The 20,903-nt window shown below is 41.4% G+C and overlaps 1 protein-coding gene across 1 annotated transcript; it reads left to right on the forward strand.

Moving 5' to 3' along the window:
• Nucleotides 1–5,423: 5,423 nt before the first annotated feature.
• Nucleotides 5,424–20,713, forward strand: cdh15 (cadherin 15, type 1, M-cadherin (myotubule)). The gene is made up of 14 exons (XM_035152934.2): nt 5,424–5,670; nt 12,786–12,953; nt 14,461–14,616; nt 15,244–15,388; nt 16,031–16,212; nt 16,297–16,425; nt 16,558–16,740; nt 17,513–17,757; nt 17,853–17,989; nt 18,576–18,806; nt 18,916–19,155; nt 19,436–19,584; nt 19,693–19,884; nt 20,028–20,713. Exons 1-14 carry the CDS (start codon nt 5,620–5,622, stop codon nt 20,226–20,228), a joined length of 2,409 nt encoding a protein of 802 aa, XP_035008825.1. The 5' UTR covers nt 5,424–5,619; the 3' UTR covers nt 20,229–20,713.
• The last annotated feature ends 190 nt before the right edge of the window (nt 20,714–20,903 follow it).

Here is a 20,903-nt window from a genome sequence, read left to right on the forward strand (position 1 = left end):
AAATATCATATCGAGCATAAGGACAAGCCGACGTAAACGGAAGGATTATTACAGTGCATTGTGTTGCTTTGTGTTTGTGTCTGTAGTTATATATGATGCAAGGATTTTGGGGATTAGCCGACTGCACTTTACTGTTGTGCTGTGAGTCAGTCTCTGGGTTTTTTTTCTGCTCAAGATTTTGCCCTCCATCCTCAGGGTCATTATTTGTTCTATTCTGCAGACAGATCTCTTATCAGACAAACCCTCAAGTCTCACAAGTTTCCTCTTTTCGTGTCTCTTCAGCTGTATGCTAACACAGTCTAACACTGCCCCCTACAGGTCCACAAAATCACTGCATTCTCTGCAAAGATAACTGCTTTAAAAAAAAAAAAAGACCTGATTACAGTGGATGGAAAACGCACAAAGAAATTCACATGTATATTTAATAGTCACAATCTGACTGATACAGAAATTGTAAAAAAAATCCTGTATATGAGTCTTAAAAAGCTTTTTCAGCCTCACGTCTTTTATTAGAATAGTCATGAACTCCCATATATTTTGTGACATCATTCATTTGTTTGGTTGGTTTAATATTGCCCACCTAAATTATTGTGATACAACATATATAGTTCAACATGAGCAAAGAAAGATTAGATGTGATGGGACATGCATGTATTTAAAAACAAATGACTGTGCAAAAACAACAACTTTGATGCCTTGGCAGCCAATCAGTGACTCACACTGACGATGCCAGAGGAATTAGTCAGTTGTTCACTGACAAATATCAAGAGCTGCAGCTACAAAGTTGAGCAAATGGAATATAAATAAATCAAAGTATCCGTATAATAAAGTGATACAAGTATTACTATGAAGGGGCAGCAGAGTGGATCGGTGGTTAGCCTCACAAAAGAGAAGGTTGTCAGTTCAAATCCTGGGGTTCTAAATAGAGGTGTAAATGTGAGTGTTGTGTCTGTATTTTGATTCGCTGGCGCCCTCTCCAGGGTGTATGTCGCCTCTTATCCAATGTCAGCTGAAAAGGATAAGTGGTACAGATAGTGGATCGATCGATAGATAACGGACTGATCGATTACTGTGAGGCTGCCTTGTTAAACCACACACGTCACCAGTAGAGATTTTATCCTTTGATTTGTGAGTCAAACCTTAAAGAGATATTTCGTGAGAGGAGATTTTTTTCTCATCAGGCAACACTGCTTTCATTATTTTTTTTTCCATTTAAAGAGCTTTTAATTAAACCATTATTCATTGTTTGTTAAAGTGGGCTTCATAACCAAATGACATTTAGAGAAAATAATCTTCAACAGTAGATTTGTTCTCGACTGTAGCTGCTACTGACGACAGACATATGTGAAAACCAAGTTGCTCTGCCCCCTCCCCACAATATCCATCATTACTGGTGTTACTGTCTGCCTGGAGAGCCAGACAGCTCCCACGTTTGGTGCCTTATTTTCCGATCAGTGGGGCTCCGAGCCACCTGTATGTTCACAATATTGTGTAGTTACATGACTACAGCTTCAAGAACACTACGAGTCTGCTTCCCCATTATCACCTCAGTGGGTCCCGAAAGGAACAAGCCTTTGAAACTCTCACTTCATCGTGTTCTGCTGTGTCTGATGTTGGCAAGGAGCTGCAGTGCACAAACGTTGCCTCTGTTTGTCGTCGTCTTCCTTGTTCAGGAACAAAATCGACATGCATATTCATGAAGTTCATGTGTTTTTTTGTAATATCTTTAAATATATACATAAATTATATCTATTACCTTCGCAAAGTAACCTTTATTTTCACCACTGTTTGTTTGTTTGTATGATGTTTGTTTGTGAGCAAGATTACACAAAAACAACTGAATGGATTTCCATGGAACTTAGTGGAGAAATGCCGTACAGGTCAGGGATGAACCCATTACATTTTGTTGCGGATACGGATCAGATGGTGGATCCAGGAATGTTTTATCAATTTCTTTATCATTGAGAGACAGAGCGTTTTCTCAGGAGGTATGCGCTCTATTGTGGCTTTTCTAGTTTCAACTGTCACCCGAGCAAATAACTCTGAAACTGTTCCTTCCTTCTGGATTAATATTTGGACGAGGCTAGGCTATAGCTTCATTGCTAGCGACCATGAATAATGGAGAGAGGACAATGCACTGCAGAAAACCTGCTAAACATTTATTTAACAGGATGTATATAAGAAAAAAAAAATCTATAAAGCAAATAAAGATTATCACTATCATTAATAATCATTGAGATGAGGTTCCTATAGGGTGTTGCACTAATTAATGTTGTATATTAAATCACAGATTTGAGGTATGCAGTTTTCTGCAGATCTATATTTAGCATCTTTCAGCTTCTTACATGACTCAAAACCTTTTAAAGGAACCTCTTTGCTAACATGTTAGCAAACAGTCTCTTCTTACAGTAGAAAGATACATATACACATAGAGTTGTATTTACATATTATTCTTTTAATTACAGAGGAAACATGGCTTAGATTAAAACAAGGCCACGTCATTCATTTATGTGGCAAATAAATCCATCAAGATTACACTCTTATTTTGTTTTTGAATATATTTTGTTTTTCTTGCTGCTGCTTGTCCTTGTGTTTCATTATTCCATTCAAAAGGCTCAGTTGAGTTCATGCAGACTGTTAGTTCTGCCAACAGTGGGCAGCAGAGCTCTGTCGCTGAATGTGTAAGAAATGTTTTAAGCAAGATTATAATTAGTTCAACTTTCTAACTTTAGTTTTACCTTGTGTTTATGAGAAACTCACCTGGACGCCCTTTAATCTGATCTAATCCTACATTATCAACTGGAGAAGAGGCACTCCTCTAGCACCATCTGAAATGTGTGTGTGTGTGTGTGTGTGTGTGTGTGTGTGTGTGTGTGTGTGTGTGTGTGTGTGTGCGTGTGCGTGTGCAAGATTGTCTGTCTGTCTGTCTATCTGTCTGTCTGTCTGTCTGTCTGTCTGTCTGTATGGAAAAGGTGAAGACATGTTTTAAGGCTAGGTTAAGTTAAGGTTAGGGTTACGTTTAGGCAAGTAGTAACTCTGGTAACAGTCAGAGAAAGTCTGCAGGTAATATAAGTCAACGTAATGTCCTTTGAATGTCTCATGGAGATATGACTGTGTGTAACTGAACAAGACACATTGCTTTTTCTTTTATTGTTTTCAAACTGCAAGGATGTATTGTGTGTGTGTGTGTGTGTGTGTGTGTGTGTGTGTGTGTGTGTGTGTGTGTGTGCGTGTGCGCGTGCGTGTGCGTGTGCGTGTCTATCTTTTGTTATGAGGGCCAGTCAATGGGCTGTTGGAGGGGTAAGACTTGGTTTTAGGGTTAGGGTTAGAATTAGGTTTAGGTTAGGGTAAGGGGCTAGGGAATGCATTATGTCCTAACAACTATAGAGAGGTGTGTGTGTGTGTGTGTGTGTGTGTGTGTGTGTGTGTGTGTGTGTGTGTGTGTGTGTGTGTGTGTGTGTGTCATCAGTGTGGCTCCTGCCAACTGCCTCTGCCTAAAATGACAGAGACAGGTGCTGTAAAATCGCCCCCTTTATACCAGACACACACACACACACACACATTCATGAACACACATGGAGGCATGCGGACACCCACTCAGCATGCAGGGCCAGTCTGCCAACACATTCCCGCTGCTCTGCTTTCTAACACCAGTCTCTCTACTGTAATATCAACAGTCTCGCTTCTCTAACTGTACATTCATAACCCAGCCTGTGATTTTCATTTGTGTGGCAGCATTTACTGCCAGAGCGAGTCTTCACTGGAGGTTTTCAGTAGAATTTGTTGTCTGACCTGTGAGCAGAGCAGTGTCTGTGGTAAACGAGGAGCCAATGTGCTCCCACATTGTTTACGTTCTAAAGATCCGTATCGACCGCTGACCTGTGAGCAGCCTTGCTGAGGGGGTGTTGATGAGTAGCGTGGAGGAGACCTGGACTCTGCACGTCTAATGGTCCCATAATGCCAAACACATCTTTCCTGCAGGTTTTCTCTCCCTCGAGGGCGTCCGTCCTTCAAAACAAACCGACTTTCTCAACTTCGTCCCTCTGAGGCGGACAAACAGCGAAACACCTGTACGCAGGCATTCCTCACTTGTACCTGACGGGTCATGGCAATGTGTCAGTCACATTTCAAGCGTCACAGAAATGGCAGTCTGAATTTTGACATCACTCGTAGAGAACCATAGATCTTCATCTTCTGCTTTGACAGAGAGTTGAAAATAGCAGGCGATCAAAGGGTTGTGTGTGAATGTTCTGAATATGTGAGGGTGCAACTCACACCACACGGCACAGGGAGGTCAAGCATCCGACCTCACGACATCAGGACTCATCTGAACAAAATGGTTTTAAGAAGAAATCCTCTTCTAAGCCCCTGAAGACTTTGACAGAAGAGAATATTGTGATGTCAAGTTGGATCTGTAAAACACTAGAAACATGTTTTATTTCTATTTCTCTGTTATCATGTCAGCAGGAGATGTTAGAGGACTTACAAAGAAATCGAACTCTTGAATTAATTTGCGTGCCAATTTAGTTTTAGAATTGATGTCATTAGTTTTTTTTTAAGGAAGCCAATTTTTACCACTTTCCATCAAGTCATTATAATGAGAAACTTTTACAAAATAAGGACATAGTATCTCAAAATAATGAGAAATTCTCAAAATAGTGACATACTTATTCAAAACAATGACTTACCTGCTCAAAATTACAACAAACCTTGTTATCATACTGACTCAGTATCTCAAAATAATGACTTAGTATCACAAAATAATTACTTGGTATCTCAAAATGATGACTAACTTAATAATTGGTACATATTTAGCTTTTTTGTTTTATACCATTATATAGTTTTGGGCTGTTGATGAGACAAAACAAGACATCTGAAGATGTGACTTTGTTTCTGAGAAACTTTGATGATTTCGCCAACGGCATATTTTATTAAAGCAATTTGAAATTCAAGTCCTTTTTTTGTTGCTGCTAAATGGTACGGTGCCAATGCAGACGACCAGAGTTGCATCTGACTTCACATTATTCCATCATTACCAGAACCAGAGCTCAGAGAATTTGGAACAGCTTTCGTCACTTTTCAATAAGCTACATTTAAAAAGAGAATTTTAAAACACATTCGGTTTGATTGATATTTTACTGAAATAGTGATTTCACATTACTGCTTCGTATGTATTGCTCAGAAACGTGTTGAAGTTTACTCACACACTCATTTTCATCTGGTGAAGACACAGACTGCGTCCACACTACCAACAGCTGCCCTGCCTCTCTCTCCATCTCTCTCCCTCTTCCACTGGGTTCATGAGTGACAGCACATGTGCTGGGGTACTTGGGAGGGCCGCTGCTGAAATTCTAACCCCCTACCCCGCGACTGTGAGACATACCCCAGCTATGGACAGGGAGGAGCTGTGAGAGACGGGCGCTGGGAGAGGGACGGGGGGAGAGACAGAGGGAGAGACTGCGAGAGCGAGAGGACAGAGAGAAGGAAGGAGCAGGTTCAGGATTGGAGAGTTTGGCCCAGTGGAGCCACTCAGGAGCTCAGGTCTCAGTTGGAGGAGCCTCGGATCTTTGATTCATCAGTGGTCTGTTAGTACTGAGTTTCTGAGTGCAGGTACTGAGGATGGGGGCGACGACGTTGATGGTGTGTCTGCTGGGTGCCCTGCTTGGTCAGGTAAGAAACAGACTTTACCTCATGTTGAGTTATTTGAGCATTAAACTACGTTCGTTCTTGTTTTCTGTTGAATTGAAGACTTTCGAAGATTTGAAAGCACAGGTGCCTGAGCAATGGAACTAGTAGGAGTGGTAGGGGGTGCTTCTGATTGGTTTAAAAATGTCATCGACTACTATAAAGGCATATGTCATTTGCATCAAACTGTACCGTTGTGGTACTGCCCCCCCTCTCCTCCTCTGCTCTATGGGTCTATATTCAACCTACCTCCAATTTTTGGCTCTTCTCACTTCCTGCCCCTTCAGAGTGCGAGCTTGGCTGGAGAGTGACCTTTCACTGGCCCTGCTCCTCAGATACACAGTTTATGTTTTTACCTGAGTGATGTCCTCAGCCAAACATCAACTTATTTCCATCAATATGGAGCCACTGCACCGGCTCTGCAATCAAAGGCTCCTGCCGATATAAACACTCGAGTTGTAACGAGGATGATGAAGCGTCCTGAGGAGGACGAGACTCCCGATGTGTACAGAGGGCTCCGGGCATCATTAGTCGCCCCTGTCAGCAGACGCCATTATGAGTTCCAAAATGGATGACAATGTAAACTGACTTATTACCAACAGCACTTCCAAGCCCCATCCGTCTTTCTCTGTGTTTTGAGTTGTAATGCGGCCCAGGTTGGGAAGCTGAGTGACCGGGCCATGGGTGATTCTTGGGGAACGTCTTGCTATGATTTGCTCATAGTAAATAATTAAAGCCATTGTTAATGTTGCAGATTCTGTGTGGCTGTGGAAAGGAATAATTCAGATCTTCTTTATCAGTGAACTTTCTCACCAATCATACATTTTTGCAAATGTTGAGTATCTTCGGAGTCTTTTTTTTTACCTTGCGCTACTTTTGTGGTTCATTTTCATCTTCCACCATCTAACTGATTGAGAGAAAGCCCGAGAAAATATTTTTTGTCTATTTTGAACATGGGAGTAATAAATCACTGACACAGCCATGGGGAAAACCAATTTGTCACAGTGAGGCCCTGAAGTCCTGTGACATTACACAAAAGATATTTCTGCTCAAATACTCAGGAGAGTAATAATTTCATTTCAATGACCAGAAGTAACCTACGAATGATCTGAAAGCAACATGTCCTGTAGTTCATGGATCCTGATGAAGAAAAATCTGTCATATTATTTTATATGATTTGTGCAATTTAGTTTGTGTTTATTAAAGAAAGTTCATTTGAACATTTATGCATAAATGCGTTAACTTAATAAGTGACGAATCAACGACTGTAAAAAACATTGAGGCCGAAAAACAAAGTAAAGGAAACCGACTTCACTGCTCAGTCAACTAGTTTTTATGACCGGGATGTTGTCTCTTTATCGTTTGCTCCCCTTGAAACCTTAGTCGGTGTAAAACAGCTTGCAGGTATCCACGCCCAGCAGGACGACTGATTCAGGCTCTAAATCCTCTGACTGATTGTTTCCGATGAGTGAGACCTCAGCGGCAGCTGGCCGCTGCTACACTCTCTTGATTTGTACCCAATTTCATGGTCCAGAAGTGGCCCACTCCTCTTTCCGCCAGGGGGATTACAGAGCGGGACAAATGGCATCACGTATGCATCTGGGAACAGCTGTGGCTGCTGCCCACTCCTCACCTCAACAGACACCCACCACCGCAGGGCCGAGCACTGTCCGCTTCAAAACAACACCAACTCACTGAGATGAATGGAGCACAACTGACGCACAAGTGGAAGCTATCAGGTGACACTGAGAGCTTTCACTTGGACTGGACTGACAGCTGCTGATGGTTGAATTGATCTATTCAGATTATTTACTCATTAGAATTCATAACATAATTCTATTCATTTTACATATGAAACAGCCACCGGTAATATTTGAAGAATAATATACAAAGAAAATATGGGTAATCTCTGTAGAGATTCTGCACATGACATGACTGCTCCCAAAAGGTGAAGCCACTCTCTGTGTTAGTGGATGGGACATGGGCCAAACTAAAAAAGTCAAAGTACACGTTAATTACATTTTTCTCTGGTGAGATTGGATTTAATTAGTCATTTGATACAGTAACTGTGGCTCCACTCCATGTTTACATCTGCACAGACGTATTGCGTCTATTTTAGCTTTATTTTGGGACAAAATTTTCATTCTAAACTTAAAACTCTGGAAAGCTTTTAGCAATTGTTGATTAGCATCTAGCAATGTCTCCTCCTCCAAAGGAAGGGAAGGGAAATACAGACTTGAAATTCTGTAAACAGACTTTTTCAGTGTTGTAAATTCACTCTTTAAAGGAATACACAACCAAAATGGAAGCTTCTGAGTCTTCAGTTCCTCAGTGTTGATCGGTGTGTTCAGTATGTTCCAAACACTTCACTGTTGATCAGTCTCTTCCTGTTTGTCATGACGCTTCCCTGAACGAGGTGTATCTAGTGATTTTTGGTTTGTTTGGAGTTATTTAAGCTGTTTTGATGTTTTCTCTCATCACAGGGATATTGGATCGTAATTGCAGTCAACTAATGCTGCTGTTTCATATGAGGGAGTCAGTTATAAACATTTTAGAGCCACCTCTAAAGCCATCATTGGATTAGTAATTGGATTAGCACTCAGTAGAGGGGATTCCTCCACCAACGCACAACAGTCTCCTTATGAAACCACATTTAAATTCACGAGAAACAAAGATTTTTCATTGGATCCTCACCAAAATTGCACACACTCATAAATATCAGTCCATAAATATGACATGTTTTTTTTCATCAAGATCCATAAATTGTTCTCTGAGAAATCTCACCAAATTTTGAATTGTTTTTGCGTAATCCTGCTAAACAAACACGAATGAGAACATAACCTCCTTGACCGAGCTCATCGCGTTATTTAGTATCTTTAATCCACCACTTGTCAGATGACGTTATTTCCGTGTACATTTTTTCAGTGCCCCCACATTTCTCCCTCTATTGAGTCCTCCCTTTAGACTGACTTGAATGTTACAACCTTGCTCAGCATTCCGAAAGATCAGACATCGGCTCCAAAGAGGACACACACTTGTAGTGGCTCCATAAATAGGGTGTCCATACCGATGCTGGGCAATCATGACTTAGCAAAGAGAAGGGTGTGGGACCAGGCCAGTTGCTGGTGAATGTGGTTGAATGACCAGTAACAGAAGTGACCAGGGAGGCACCTGTGCGACCTCTTGGCCTGCGGCTGAAGGAAGTGTCAGACGTGCGAGACGTTACTTCTCAGGCTGCGCAGTGTGTTGTTCTGGAGTTGTTTGCGTGACTGTTCCACTCACACACGTCTGGTCTGGAGACGCTCAGGCCGATAGAGATTGAGATAATGATAGAGATAGAGATTCAGTGGGCTGTCTCTGGGTGGGGGTGCTTTTCTAATAAGTCAAATGTTACAAGGAGGCATTTTTGAAAAATCTATCACTTGTTTAAAAACATCACAGGAATTGTGGTTCTCCCAGTTTCATTTCTTTCTTTCACATGTCTCGTTTTTAGTGTCGTGTAAACATTCCTCACTTCCTATGGGTTACCAATACTTTGAGCTTGTACCAAACAATCTGAAAGGTGTTACTCTACAATCAGGGCTGTTCTGAGGCATGCTGGGAAGGAAGATTGTAAATGCTCTGAATGTGTGTCCATAAGACATAAGGCATTTGTAGCTGTTACAATACATGGAAGGTGGACCACCCCATTGGATTGTGAGTGAAGGTCCCAGGTTTAATGTAGTTGCAGCAGTGGCCAAGCTTACAAAGCAATTTTACAGGTATTAACACATGGTGGTGAATGTAAGCGTGTGTTACTACAGTCTCACACTAGTTTCCTATTTGTGTCTATACCAGTATATCCTGGCTCTATTGATATGTTGATCTGTTGTTATTGCTGCAAGTTATTAAACAAGAAACAGGAGAACGCATACCTTCGCCAACAGTCCTCTAATGAAACCACTTTTAAATTTACTAGAAGATTTTATTTGGATCAGCAGCAAATTTCACACACTCATAAATATCAGTCTCCTAAAAATGCCAGATTTTTTTACATAAATTATAAATTATAAATTATTAAATTATTAAATTATTAAATTATTAAATTATTCTCTGACAAATCAACAAAAATGTTGAAAAATGCCCGAACTCGCAATGTTAAAGACATTTTTTTTTAAATTCAGATTTGTATAAGCACAAAACTTTAATGGTTTATTTCTTGACCCACACATCCTTCCCTCAAGTTTCATGGTAATCCTTCTGGTTGTTTTTTATTTTTATTTTACTTAATAAACAAACAAACAAATGGACAGCAGTGAAAACATGTCCTCCCTGGCAGAGACAATAATAAATTCAAAACTGAATTTTGATAAAGCCATTTTTAATTAACAGTTATTTCCTAAAGAAAGGACACATTCAAAATAGCTCTTTAGTCAACATCTGTACTTAAAATCAACAGAATCCTAAGTACAACATGACACTTTTATTGTCACAATCCAGCATCAAGGAGGCAGAATCAAGTTTTCTAGAACTCAGCAAACACTCTTCAGCAGCAGCAGCAGAGTGCTTCATGGCTCCTGAAGTGAGGGCCTATCTTCCCCAAACAAGCTGTCCATGCTTATGTGAGGGCCTGGGGTCAAAGGTCAAGCTGTAATAGTGTCTGGGAAAAGCCTCTAAAACGGTTGATCTGTGTGTGGTGACATCTCTCAGACTGTCAGAAAAGGTACTTGTCGCTCTAATTGGTAACGTGACACTTCCATTCAAGTTTCCTCATCTTGGTCTGGTAAAAACATTCTAACAGATACTTGGTGGAGCCACTGTCCAAAACACGGTGTCATGTTCCGTTCAGACTCAAGAGACAGGACAGTGATGAAGGGTGTGTTAAAAAAAAAAAACGTTATCTGACCGTGATGCTTTTCTATCTATTTCTTGTTTTATAATCTGGAAAATGTTGTGGTTTACTTCAGTATTTCCACAATAAAGTTTGTGTCTTCATTATCGTCCATTAAACTTTTAATTAATCTGGTTGTTTTTTTTACCATTAATGGATTAATTGTTTGAATCACGGCATGTTGGTCAGTGATCAAGAAAATAAGTGAATTTATTAATATTTTAGTGGCACTTTCCTGACATTGCACCGAAGCGTAGAGGAGAATTCAATAAGATGAGTATCCTAAAGAATAAGAAGCAGCATTAAGAATTAATGAGATTGTTAACAAAAATCCTTAGGTTCCAAAATTCACTGTGAAATGAATGTAATGATGAATTATAGACCATAATGTCCAATTAGTTATTAATCCACATCTAATTTTCTGAAGATCTGAAAGTCCCAATGAATCAGCACAGTAATTCTAAAACATTATTCCTCCATGCATATTAGAGCAAGATAAAGATGGTGCAAAAATAGACCAGCAAATGAATAAAGCTACCAACTTATTTTCTAAAAATAAATCTCCAGGACCTGATGGTTCTGACAATGATCTTGATGCTCTGCTTTTGCATATATATCAACCATCTTTTACCAAATCAACATTCATCCTAAGATGCTGATAAAACCTTTGAATTTAACCAAATGTCAAAACTAACATCAACCCTCATCCTCAACCATATTGTTTAGTACTAATGATCAAATTCTAGCAAGATTTAGACTGAATATAGTTTTTGTCAAATTCCTCTTTGTAAAGTCTCATAGACGATATCCTGTCACACCTTCATCCTAAATGTCCTATTGCTCACTTGGGTAGTGAAGCAGGATGTACTACAGAGAAGGGATTTGTCTTAATGATGAATCTGCTGTGTGTGCATTCTTAAAGAGGAGGTGGTTGCCACGACCGAAGAGTTCACAAATCAGTCAAACTGAGAAAGTGCTATATTTGGACGTACAACTGTGATGCAGCTGTTATTGATTTTGAGGTGAAGTAACTATACACAATGTGTGCAATGCTGGAGGAGGTTCGAGAGCTCGTATGTGCAGAGGGCTTCAACATGGAAGTGGATAGCTATCAGGATGAATTTGTGTGGGTGACAGGCACTGCCGGAATGCGCCTGTAAACATCTCTGTGGATGTGTAGATGAGGACGGCTTCGAAAAGTTAAATAGGTACGAGCCGGGAATATAGAAAAAGTCTAAGATTAGCTTGCCCCCTGACTCGGCCTGGAGATGCCCGCCATGGTTGCCATTCCTCGCTGTACTGTCCAGCGGCGTGCCTGAGGGTCGGAATATTAGCTCACCCACCCCAGAGACAAGGGATCACAGGCCATTAAGGAAAATATTCACAATTCTATCCACTGTTTTAGTGAGTTCATGTTCAGTTATATCTCGGTTTATGTCTGGTTTCATTGGACTGTGTCTTTGAGCTGTTCAACATATGGGACGTAATGCTGAGTCCAGTGAATTCCCACAGAGGAAGCAACTTACGGAAGTGTAATGTTGGACCTGAGCGTGGGATGGTGTTTTGTTGATGCACGTGCATGTACTGTATATCAGTGTGTGTATGTGTGTGTGTGTGGGTGGGTTTGCGTCTGTGGGATTCCTGCAGCAGAGCAGCTCCGTAAGGTGACCCCAAACTCCCAGTCAGGTGCAGAGCTAGGCATAAAGGGGGAATTTGTGAGTGTGAGTGGGAATGCTGGTGGGAAAGCACAGGATCTAAATCCACAGTCGACAGCTGTGGCCTGAGTATTCTCGTGTGTGTGGGTGTATTTGTGTGAACGTGGTGGAGACAGCAGCGTGGAGGAGGAGGAGGGCTTGTGAAGTGAGCGTGAGTGTTTGTGTTTCCTCGTCCTCAGATGAATTTGCGCCCAGTTCAAAGGGAGCTGACAAAGACGTGTATTAGTGAGTGAAACCTGAAGCCGTGGCCCCTCAGACCTCCTGCCCTGAACAATCCCTGCTACAGCTAACATACAGAAATTCCATCAGGCCTCTGAGAGTAAATAGCACAGAGGGATACTTGTGATATTGTTTTTTAACAGCTGCATATGTCTATAACGACATCATTTGTGTCAGTCCCTGAAGGAGAAAGACTGGAAACAAAAACGTCGAGTGACTTATCCACATGTTATATGTTTATGTTTGATGTAATGTAGGCTAACTTTGAATTAACTGCATATTCCTGTGACCGTCAGGCTTGGAGCGCCGCAGAACATCATCGCAATGAGGAAGAGCTTCCTCCTCAGGCCCTTTACCCCTGGAGAAATCAAGGAAGGGGATTGGTCAGGGTGAGGAGAGACTGGATCATCCCTCCAATCAGAGTGTTGGAGAATAGCAAGCAGGTTCCTGAAAACCTTGTCCAGGTAAAAGCGTCAATATATAACATCATGATAGATAAATGCAGAACCCTGGTGTAAATGGTACTTAAACTGAAGGTTTACAATATAATCTGCTGAGAAACACGAGTCAGATGTCCCTACAGTGTAATAATATTATATAATAATGATAATAATATTTCTCCTTGCTGTGGTGCACAGTCACTCACTCTATACAAATTAAGAGTTTATGTAATTATAGCTGAAGTAGCTGATGTGAGGCCTCAGCAGAGAAACACCCTCAAGGCAAGGAGCATGATCAATGCCTGTTCACACGGCTCACGCACAGTTTTCGATTTACCTCTCAAATTGTTTGGAAAGCTTCAACACTATAGTTCCCTGACTTTCAAAAGAGGTGCAGGCGAATAAAGCTATAACTGCTTTATAACCTTTGTTTAACATTGTCCTAAACTGTCTTTTCAGTCTCTCCAGCTGTGAAATCAGAAATCCTGGAGGTATCTTAAATTTGATAAGAAAAGACTGAGGCTAAAGCTACATGAGTTGATCCATATAATACATTGTTCTTGCAATATAATAGATATAGAGCTGGCATGTTGTAGTATTGCAAAGTACATGGAGGAAAAAAAGAGACTCTGATTTCATGTAACAAATCGTGTTTGGCTGCTCAGCAAGCTAATAAATTACTTCATGTAAATCATTCAGATTTTCATTCACTTGATACATTACAAGAAAAAAACACTCTGACATTTTTGGACAGATTAACAGGGAGCTGACAGGAACAGTTCTGGAAAATGTCCAGAGCAATGGACACGGACATTCGCGTTCTCACATGCAGCCCATCTGGAGAAATGAAAATGTCTTTCAGTACATGTCTGAAAACAGCTTTACTTTAGTTGTGGTGACATTTAGCTTCTAATGTTTAACAGCAGTTGTTAACCATTTGCCAAACAAGTGCATACATATGTTTATATAATGTGAGTAACAGTTATACTTAAACTATAATCAAAATTAGATTGTGATGAAGGAAGAATCTGGTGTTTTTCTTCTCCTGAGGGAAAACTCTTTATTATGCATTTGTTTCAATGAGCTGAGGACTGACTCCAGTTAAACACACTGCCTTGTGTAGCCATGCACTGTTGATTTGAAATGATGATCTCACACTGCTCTGCACCAGGTTTTAAAAGAGGTGTGTAGTGTAAATGTTGTGTTAATGCTGTTACAGGCGACCTGTAATATATAAATCCTATCATACGAGAACAAATATTGAGGCACTTTTATGAAGTGATGAATTTGCTGTAAAGACAATATGTCAAAAACAGTGACTACAAAATGCATGAAATATGGACTCCCTGCTACTATTACTTCGGAATCTCATTTCCTGCTATAAGTCAAAGACCTCTCTGAGTTTAAACACTCCTGTCTCAAGGTCCCCGTCAACATCCACACATCTGGTCTTACGACATATGGTTTACAACCCTGCCCCCTTCCACCTTCCCCTGAGGTTGTAACAATCATATCTCCTTCCTCTGTCCAGATCAAATCGGACAAAATCTTTACAGGTGAGGTGATCTACAAGTTGGAGGGACCGGGGGTGGACCAGGACCCCAAGAATCTGTTTGAGATCGACGATATAACGGGGATGATCAGGAGCAAGCGGCCCCTGGACCGAGAGAGATACAGAAGCTTCACGGTAAGAGAGCATTTATTGGTGTGGCCACTTTAAATCCTCTAGTCACTTGAAATGGGTTTTAAAGCCCAATCAAACAGAGGTACTTAACACAGCGAGACACCGGCCACGTGTTTCAAAGTGTGGGTCCATGTTTTCGTCTCAAAGCGTAGATCTGCCTCAGACACCAGCACAAACAGCCAGAGGTCAGTTTCCAAGGGCTTTAATGGGCATCTAGGGAGCGACTTCAGGATGTTTCACACCAGATGACTCGTGATGTATACTCATGATGTTTTTGGTGAACTATCACTTTAAGCATTCCACCTGTGTGCGGGCGCTGCAGACCAGACCACAGTTTGTCTATTTAACCCAATTATCACTGTCTGATAATGAACACGCCCATGTTTGATTAGAAAGTGTTAACTTTCAATTTCATGACATAGAGATTGTTTTAATGATTGACTCTATGTCAGCATCGGCCTCACATGGTCACAGATGGTTTGAAACACTGAGTGGCATTATGGGCCATGTTCAACCCACGAAATGACAATGTTTAATAAATTTGGTATAAACTGTGATATTAAAACCACCATTAATGTAAAATAAACATTTCCTCTTGTAACTGTTTGTGTTTGTTTTTGTTACTTGCAGCTAAAAGCATTTGCGCTGTCGCCCAGTGGACAGAGACTAGAGAATCCCACCACCATAGAGATAGTGGTGCTGGATCAGAACGACAACAGACCCTTTTTCACCCAGAGCCAGTTTGTCGGTGCTGTCTCTGAGTTCTCTGTCCCAGGTACGTCCATGTGTTATATGTTACATCACTAACCTTTCATTTTCTCACCTTACACACAGTTTCCTAAAAATCCCAGGTTACATTTCCTTCCTGAAGTAGCCTGAGTAGCTTGCTGGTTTCAATCCGGGGTCTTTCTGTGTGGAGTTTGCATGTTCTGTGTAGGTTTCCTCTGTGTACCCCAGCTCCCTCACACATCACATTTGACAGATATAATATTTATCACTTTGCTGCATAATGTGAATAAAACTTTAATCCATAACCTCATCTGTGAACAAGATTTGCGCCTGAGTTGCATCAGGTAGATTTTCATTGGTAATGGTGATGAATCATTGATCCCACGCTGCCATCAGAGCAGGTCTTTTCTTAATGTTTAGATTGAGAGACCCCTTGTGGCCGGAGTTATATATTGTAAATTTAACTTAAACGTGTAATTTGCTAAGAAAGTCACCAAATCAACTTACAGCAAATATGTCAGTGTTGTGTTTACAGGCCGAAAAATCTGAAATTTAAGGTTTGAGTAAAATACTCAAATAAATATTTTACACCTAGAGACACATTGTCTTTCCATTTTAGGAATAGTATGTTTAAGTGTATTTTTTTAGTGCAGCCTGCCGCCTCAGCTCACCCTATTATTTCTCATAGGCACATCAGTGATGACAGTCTCAGCCACTGATGCAGACGACCCAATGACAGAAAACGCCTTTCTGAGCTACTCGATCATCGACCAGGAGAGTGATCCTGCCAACGCCTTCAACAAGACCATGTTTGGTATTAACAACGAGACGGGAGCGATCTACACGAGAGACGTCGGCCTGGACAGAGAGGTGAAGTGCAGGTCAACGTTAAGATGCCTTTTCTCACATCATTACATCGTTCATTTCATTAAAATGTGCTGAATTCTGTTTCAGGTGGTGAAAAGTTTCAGATTGAAAGTGCAGGTTGCTGACATGGGGGGCATGGGACTAACAGGTGTAGGTGTGGCGGTCATACATGTATCTGACATCAACAACCATGCTCCGCAGTTTAGCCCTGTCTCGGTGAGTCTCAAACAACCATACAAGAAGTTATCCGTATTAAATTACATAATGTTAACTTCCTTTATATATTATGAGATACATTGCTTCACAATGATTTCAATGCTTCGGCCTGTGTTCCGTGTGTGCATGCAGTACAGTATGACAGCAGTGGAGAACAGGCAGGACTACGAGATCGGCCGGGTGAATGTGACAGACAGAGACGATCGGGGAACAGGAAACTGGGAGGCCAAATATTTCATTTCCAATGATCCTGATGGAAACTTCGCCATCGCTACAGACCCCGTCACCAACCAGGGCGTCCTGTCAGTGGTTCAGGTACAGTTTGCAGGAGGAGAGTGTGAGGGAGGGGTCGTGATCATTGTTAGGCATCACACATTTAGACTGTAGAGCCCGACTGGTTTATCTGTTGGACGATAATATTAACTTTCTACAGACATATCATATCAGCATTTATGTTTCTGAATATGCTTTTATTTTACAGAATAAAACTCAAGTTCTATATATTTGGTTGTATTAGTTTTTTCTCTTTATTTATAATTACTGATAATCAAGTTTATGATTAAACTGTAAAAATATCAAGCCTCAGTTACATTTCATTGTCATAAGGGTTTTATAACATCTCAGGAATCATTGCCAATAATTTCCAACATACCGGTATATCGGTTTCAGGAATTTTTTACTCCTTAATATTAGTATCGACATCAGCTCCCAAACCTCCACATCAGTCGGGCTTTAATTGAGACATCACATAAGTCTCAGATTCATGTCAAGTATCCACTGTTACTCTGACAAAGACAAATGACTCATGTATGTGTTGTTGTGGGGCCCAGGAGTAACAAGAGGTTTTCAAAATGGGTGACGTTGCCCTTTAAATCAAAACATACACTGAGGTCCACAGCTCAACTCAATACCACCATCTAGTGGTCAGGTTTGGAACTAGAGGTTCCTCATATAAAGATTTTAATTTGGCTTTTCCTACATGTGAGATGGTAAATTAGTTAGAAATTACTGTATTGTTGGTTTTTGATTTGGATGTTTGTGAAATGTTTTCCTTCAATTAAAAACGATGTCCTCTCCTGTGTTGCAGCCTCTGGATTTTGAAGCACATAGTGAGTATGTGCTGAGTGTAGTGGTGGAAAACGTCAACAGTCTGAGCAACAAGGCTCCCAACCTCCCAGCGAGCTCTGCTATGGTGGTGGTCAGTGTTACGAATGAGAACGAAGCTCCACATTTCCGGGAGGACCCGATACAGATCGTGGTCCCTGAGTCTGTGGTTCCCGGGACACTCCTGAAGAGCAACATCGCCTTTGACCCTGATAATTCTGAGCTGAGGTATGAAGATACAGCAGCAACACATAGGGACCATTTCCTGTTTATAAAACTGTCAGTGAATTTAGAAAAGTAATCGTTCGCTCTCTGTTTGGCAGATATGAGATCGTCAGGGATCCGGAGAAATGGCTGGACATCAACAGAGATACAGGAGATATTAGAGCCAAGAGAACCTTTAACATGAGATCTCCAAATGTTAAGAACCGTATCTACACTGCTGTGGTGAAGGTGACAGGTCAGTTCATCCACTTATTCTGACTCTGTTCCTCTGGCATTCAAATATACATATATATATTTGCATCTATATCTGTATTTAATATGACATTTGAGAGTTGCAACAGTTTGAATGAGTTGCAGGTCTGTATTGTTTTGAGAGAAATTTGTCTTGGACACACACTGTTAAAAAACAGTAACAAACTTAGATACACTGGCTGTCACCCACACACACAAACACACACACACACACACACACACACATACATATGTTTCTGAATGAATCAATTTATAAAGCAAGAAACAGAAAAAGAGCATTTAACTGCCTTCAAATATAATAAAAGAAGGCAGGTCACTACACGAATATCAACATATCTGATTTAAATTGTAGATCTTGCCAGTTGAATTGAGTTGAAAACGTGAGGTTCTGGTCAATGTTTGGTTTTCACCTCCTTTATGAGGAAATAATGTTTCAATACAAACTTTCATTTACTTGTTATTGCATTTGAAGAGAGATTAGCAAACATAATTGATTGTTGTGGTGTTTTCGGTGGACGTTGATAATAAAAAGTTGGCTCATTGCTGTGTATTTATGTTTCTCCCTGTAGACGGTGGTGGTGTGTCGACCACAGCCACAGTCGTCATCACACTGAAGGAGACCAATGACTTCCCCCCTCAGCTCTTTCCTCTGAGCGGCTCTGTGTGCAGGGGTGCACACCGGACACGCTCTGGTCTGATGGTGACGGCGGTGGATGAGGATCTTCCTCCGCACGCTGCACCCTTCACCTTTGAAATGTCCAATTATCTGTCAGTCAACTGGACTGTTGTTCAAGTCAATGGTAAGGAAACAGCACTAAGGGTGAGAGTGGAGGGAGTGCTGTGGATTTGTATAAAGGATGTTTAGTCTCCTCCTGATGTCAAACCATTCTCGTTTTTTCTCATCTTCAGATACTCATGCTGTGCTTCAGCCCCTGGTGGAGCTGGAGACAGGAGAGTATGCAGTCACGGTGCTGGTGTCAGACTCCGGCAGCCCAACTCTGAGCGCCTACGCTCAGGTCAACATCACTGTGTGTCCCTGCGACTCCTTCGGAGACTGTAAGTCTGAGGCAGGGGCTGTCTCAGGCTCCAGTGTGGGAATCAGCTTCATCGCTCTCATTATCATCATGGCCTGTGTTGCACTCCTACTGTGTAAGTCCTCTTAAAGAAGCATGAGTCTAGTTTCAGATGCTTTCAAACCTTTGGGCTGATGTGTTGTTTGAACAAAAGAAGACATCTACAGACATAATGACTTTGGACTGTTGATGACTTGGTTGGATTTCTTTCTTGATGATAGATGCGATAAATCAATTAATAGAGAAAAGATCTTCAAATTCAATAAAACAGTTAAATAGTAAAATATGACAATAACAATGTTGGCTACAGCTCTATCATTATTGAATCCTCACCGATTTCCTGTGTTTGATTGCAGTGCTGCTCCTCCTGGCCGTGGCAGCGACCACCTGCGGGAGACGCCACCACATCAAGAAAGGAGGCGGTCTTCTTGTCGGGGAATCGGAGGATGACATCCGGGACAACGTCATCAACTATGACGAGCAGGGAGGGGGTGAGGAGGACGAGGTGAGGCTACTATAGATTTTAATTATTTTGGATTTGTTTTGTTTGTTTTTATGCATCATCGCTGATTATTAATGTGCACGTCGTCAAACCGTTCATCTTATCTTGCAGAACGCCTTTAACATCGACATGCTGTGGACTCCCCATGATGCACCTTCAACCCCGGGGTCCTACTGCCCGGTGCCCCGTGTTCCTCGAGGCAAGCAGCCCCTCAGGATGGACGCCCCACACAACCTGCCCTCGCCCATCTACCCAAGGAGACCTCCTGCAGATCCCACTGACATCGAGGATTACATCAATGACGTGAGAGACATTCATGACAGGCCCAAATCATAATCTAATGTCATACAATGAAGGAAAGACAGGAACTCACTATCCCTGTGTTCTTCTCAGGGCATTTTCCTTTCACTTATCAAACATTCTTTATCGTTCTTTTTTCTCCTCAGGGCCTAGAGGCAGCAGACAACGATCCTAACGTGCCTCCATATGACACAGCTCTGATCTACGACTATGAGGGAGAGGGATCCCTGGCAGGCAGCCTCAGCTCCATCGCTTCAGGCAGCTCGGACGGAGACCAAGACTACGACTACCTCAACAACTGGGGACCACGCTTTCAGAAACTGGCCAACATGTATGACCCACGTTAAGTTGGACCGCGGCCCCCCCCCCACGGAGAGAAGTATCACAAGTAGCTAGAGACACAGATCCTGCTGCGACCGTTATTATCTAGACACGGTTGATGAGTGTTTTTTGTCCAGGACGAGATTTGAAGTGCACCGGGGAAAATGAATGTGATGTAAAAAAACGTGGGGCTTTAATCTAATGTGCCTTATGTTGAGGATCATTCGGACACAAGTGTCAAAATGGCTCGTGCCACTGTTTTGAGGTGAGCTCAGGAGAAGTCAATGAGAATGTAAAAATCATATGTTGACGTGGTCACACAGGAAGGAGCTGTGCATGTTACAGGGCAAACAGAACGTGTGTTGAAATGTGAGTCCATGTCTGGTGTGGCTTCTCTTCAGACCGGGATGACTCGGTAATGATTCATACAACAAACCTGAAATATAAAACATCTTTTAAATGTATTTCTTTTTTTATATCAGTGATTATTTTATAAAATTCTTTGCTTTGATATTGATTGTTTGTTTTTCTGTTGTCATCACAAATCCTCCATTCCAGCATCTGTTTCAATCTTTTCAAAAAGCTATCGCAGCACAAAACATGACTGAAGAAAACACTGTACCGCACTATGTTCTGTAATCAAACCGTTGGAGGTTAAACATTTGAATGTTTGTTAATGTTTATTATATTTAGATCATACT

Source organism: Hippoglossus stenolepis, chromosome 1 (assembly GCF_022539355.2).
Source record: "Hippoglossus stenolepis isolate QCI-W04-F060 chromosome 1, HSTE1.2, whole genome shotgun sequence".
Taxonomy (NCBI): Eukaryota; Metazoa; Chordata; class Actinopteri; order Pleuronectiformes; family Pleuronectidae; genus Hippoglossus; species Hippoglossus stenolepis.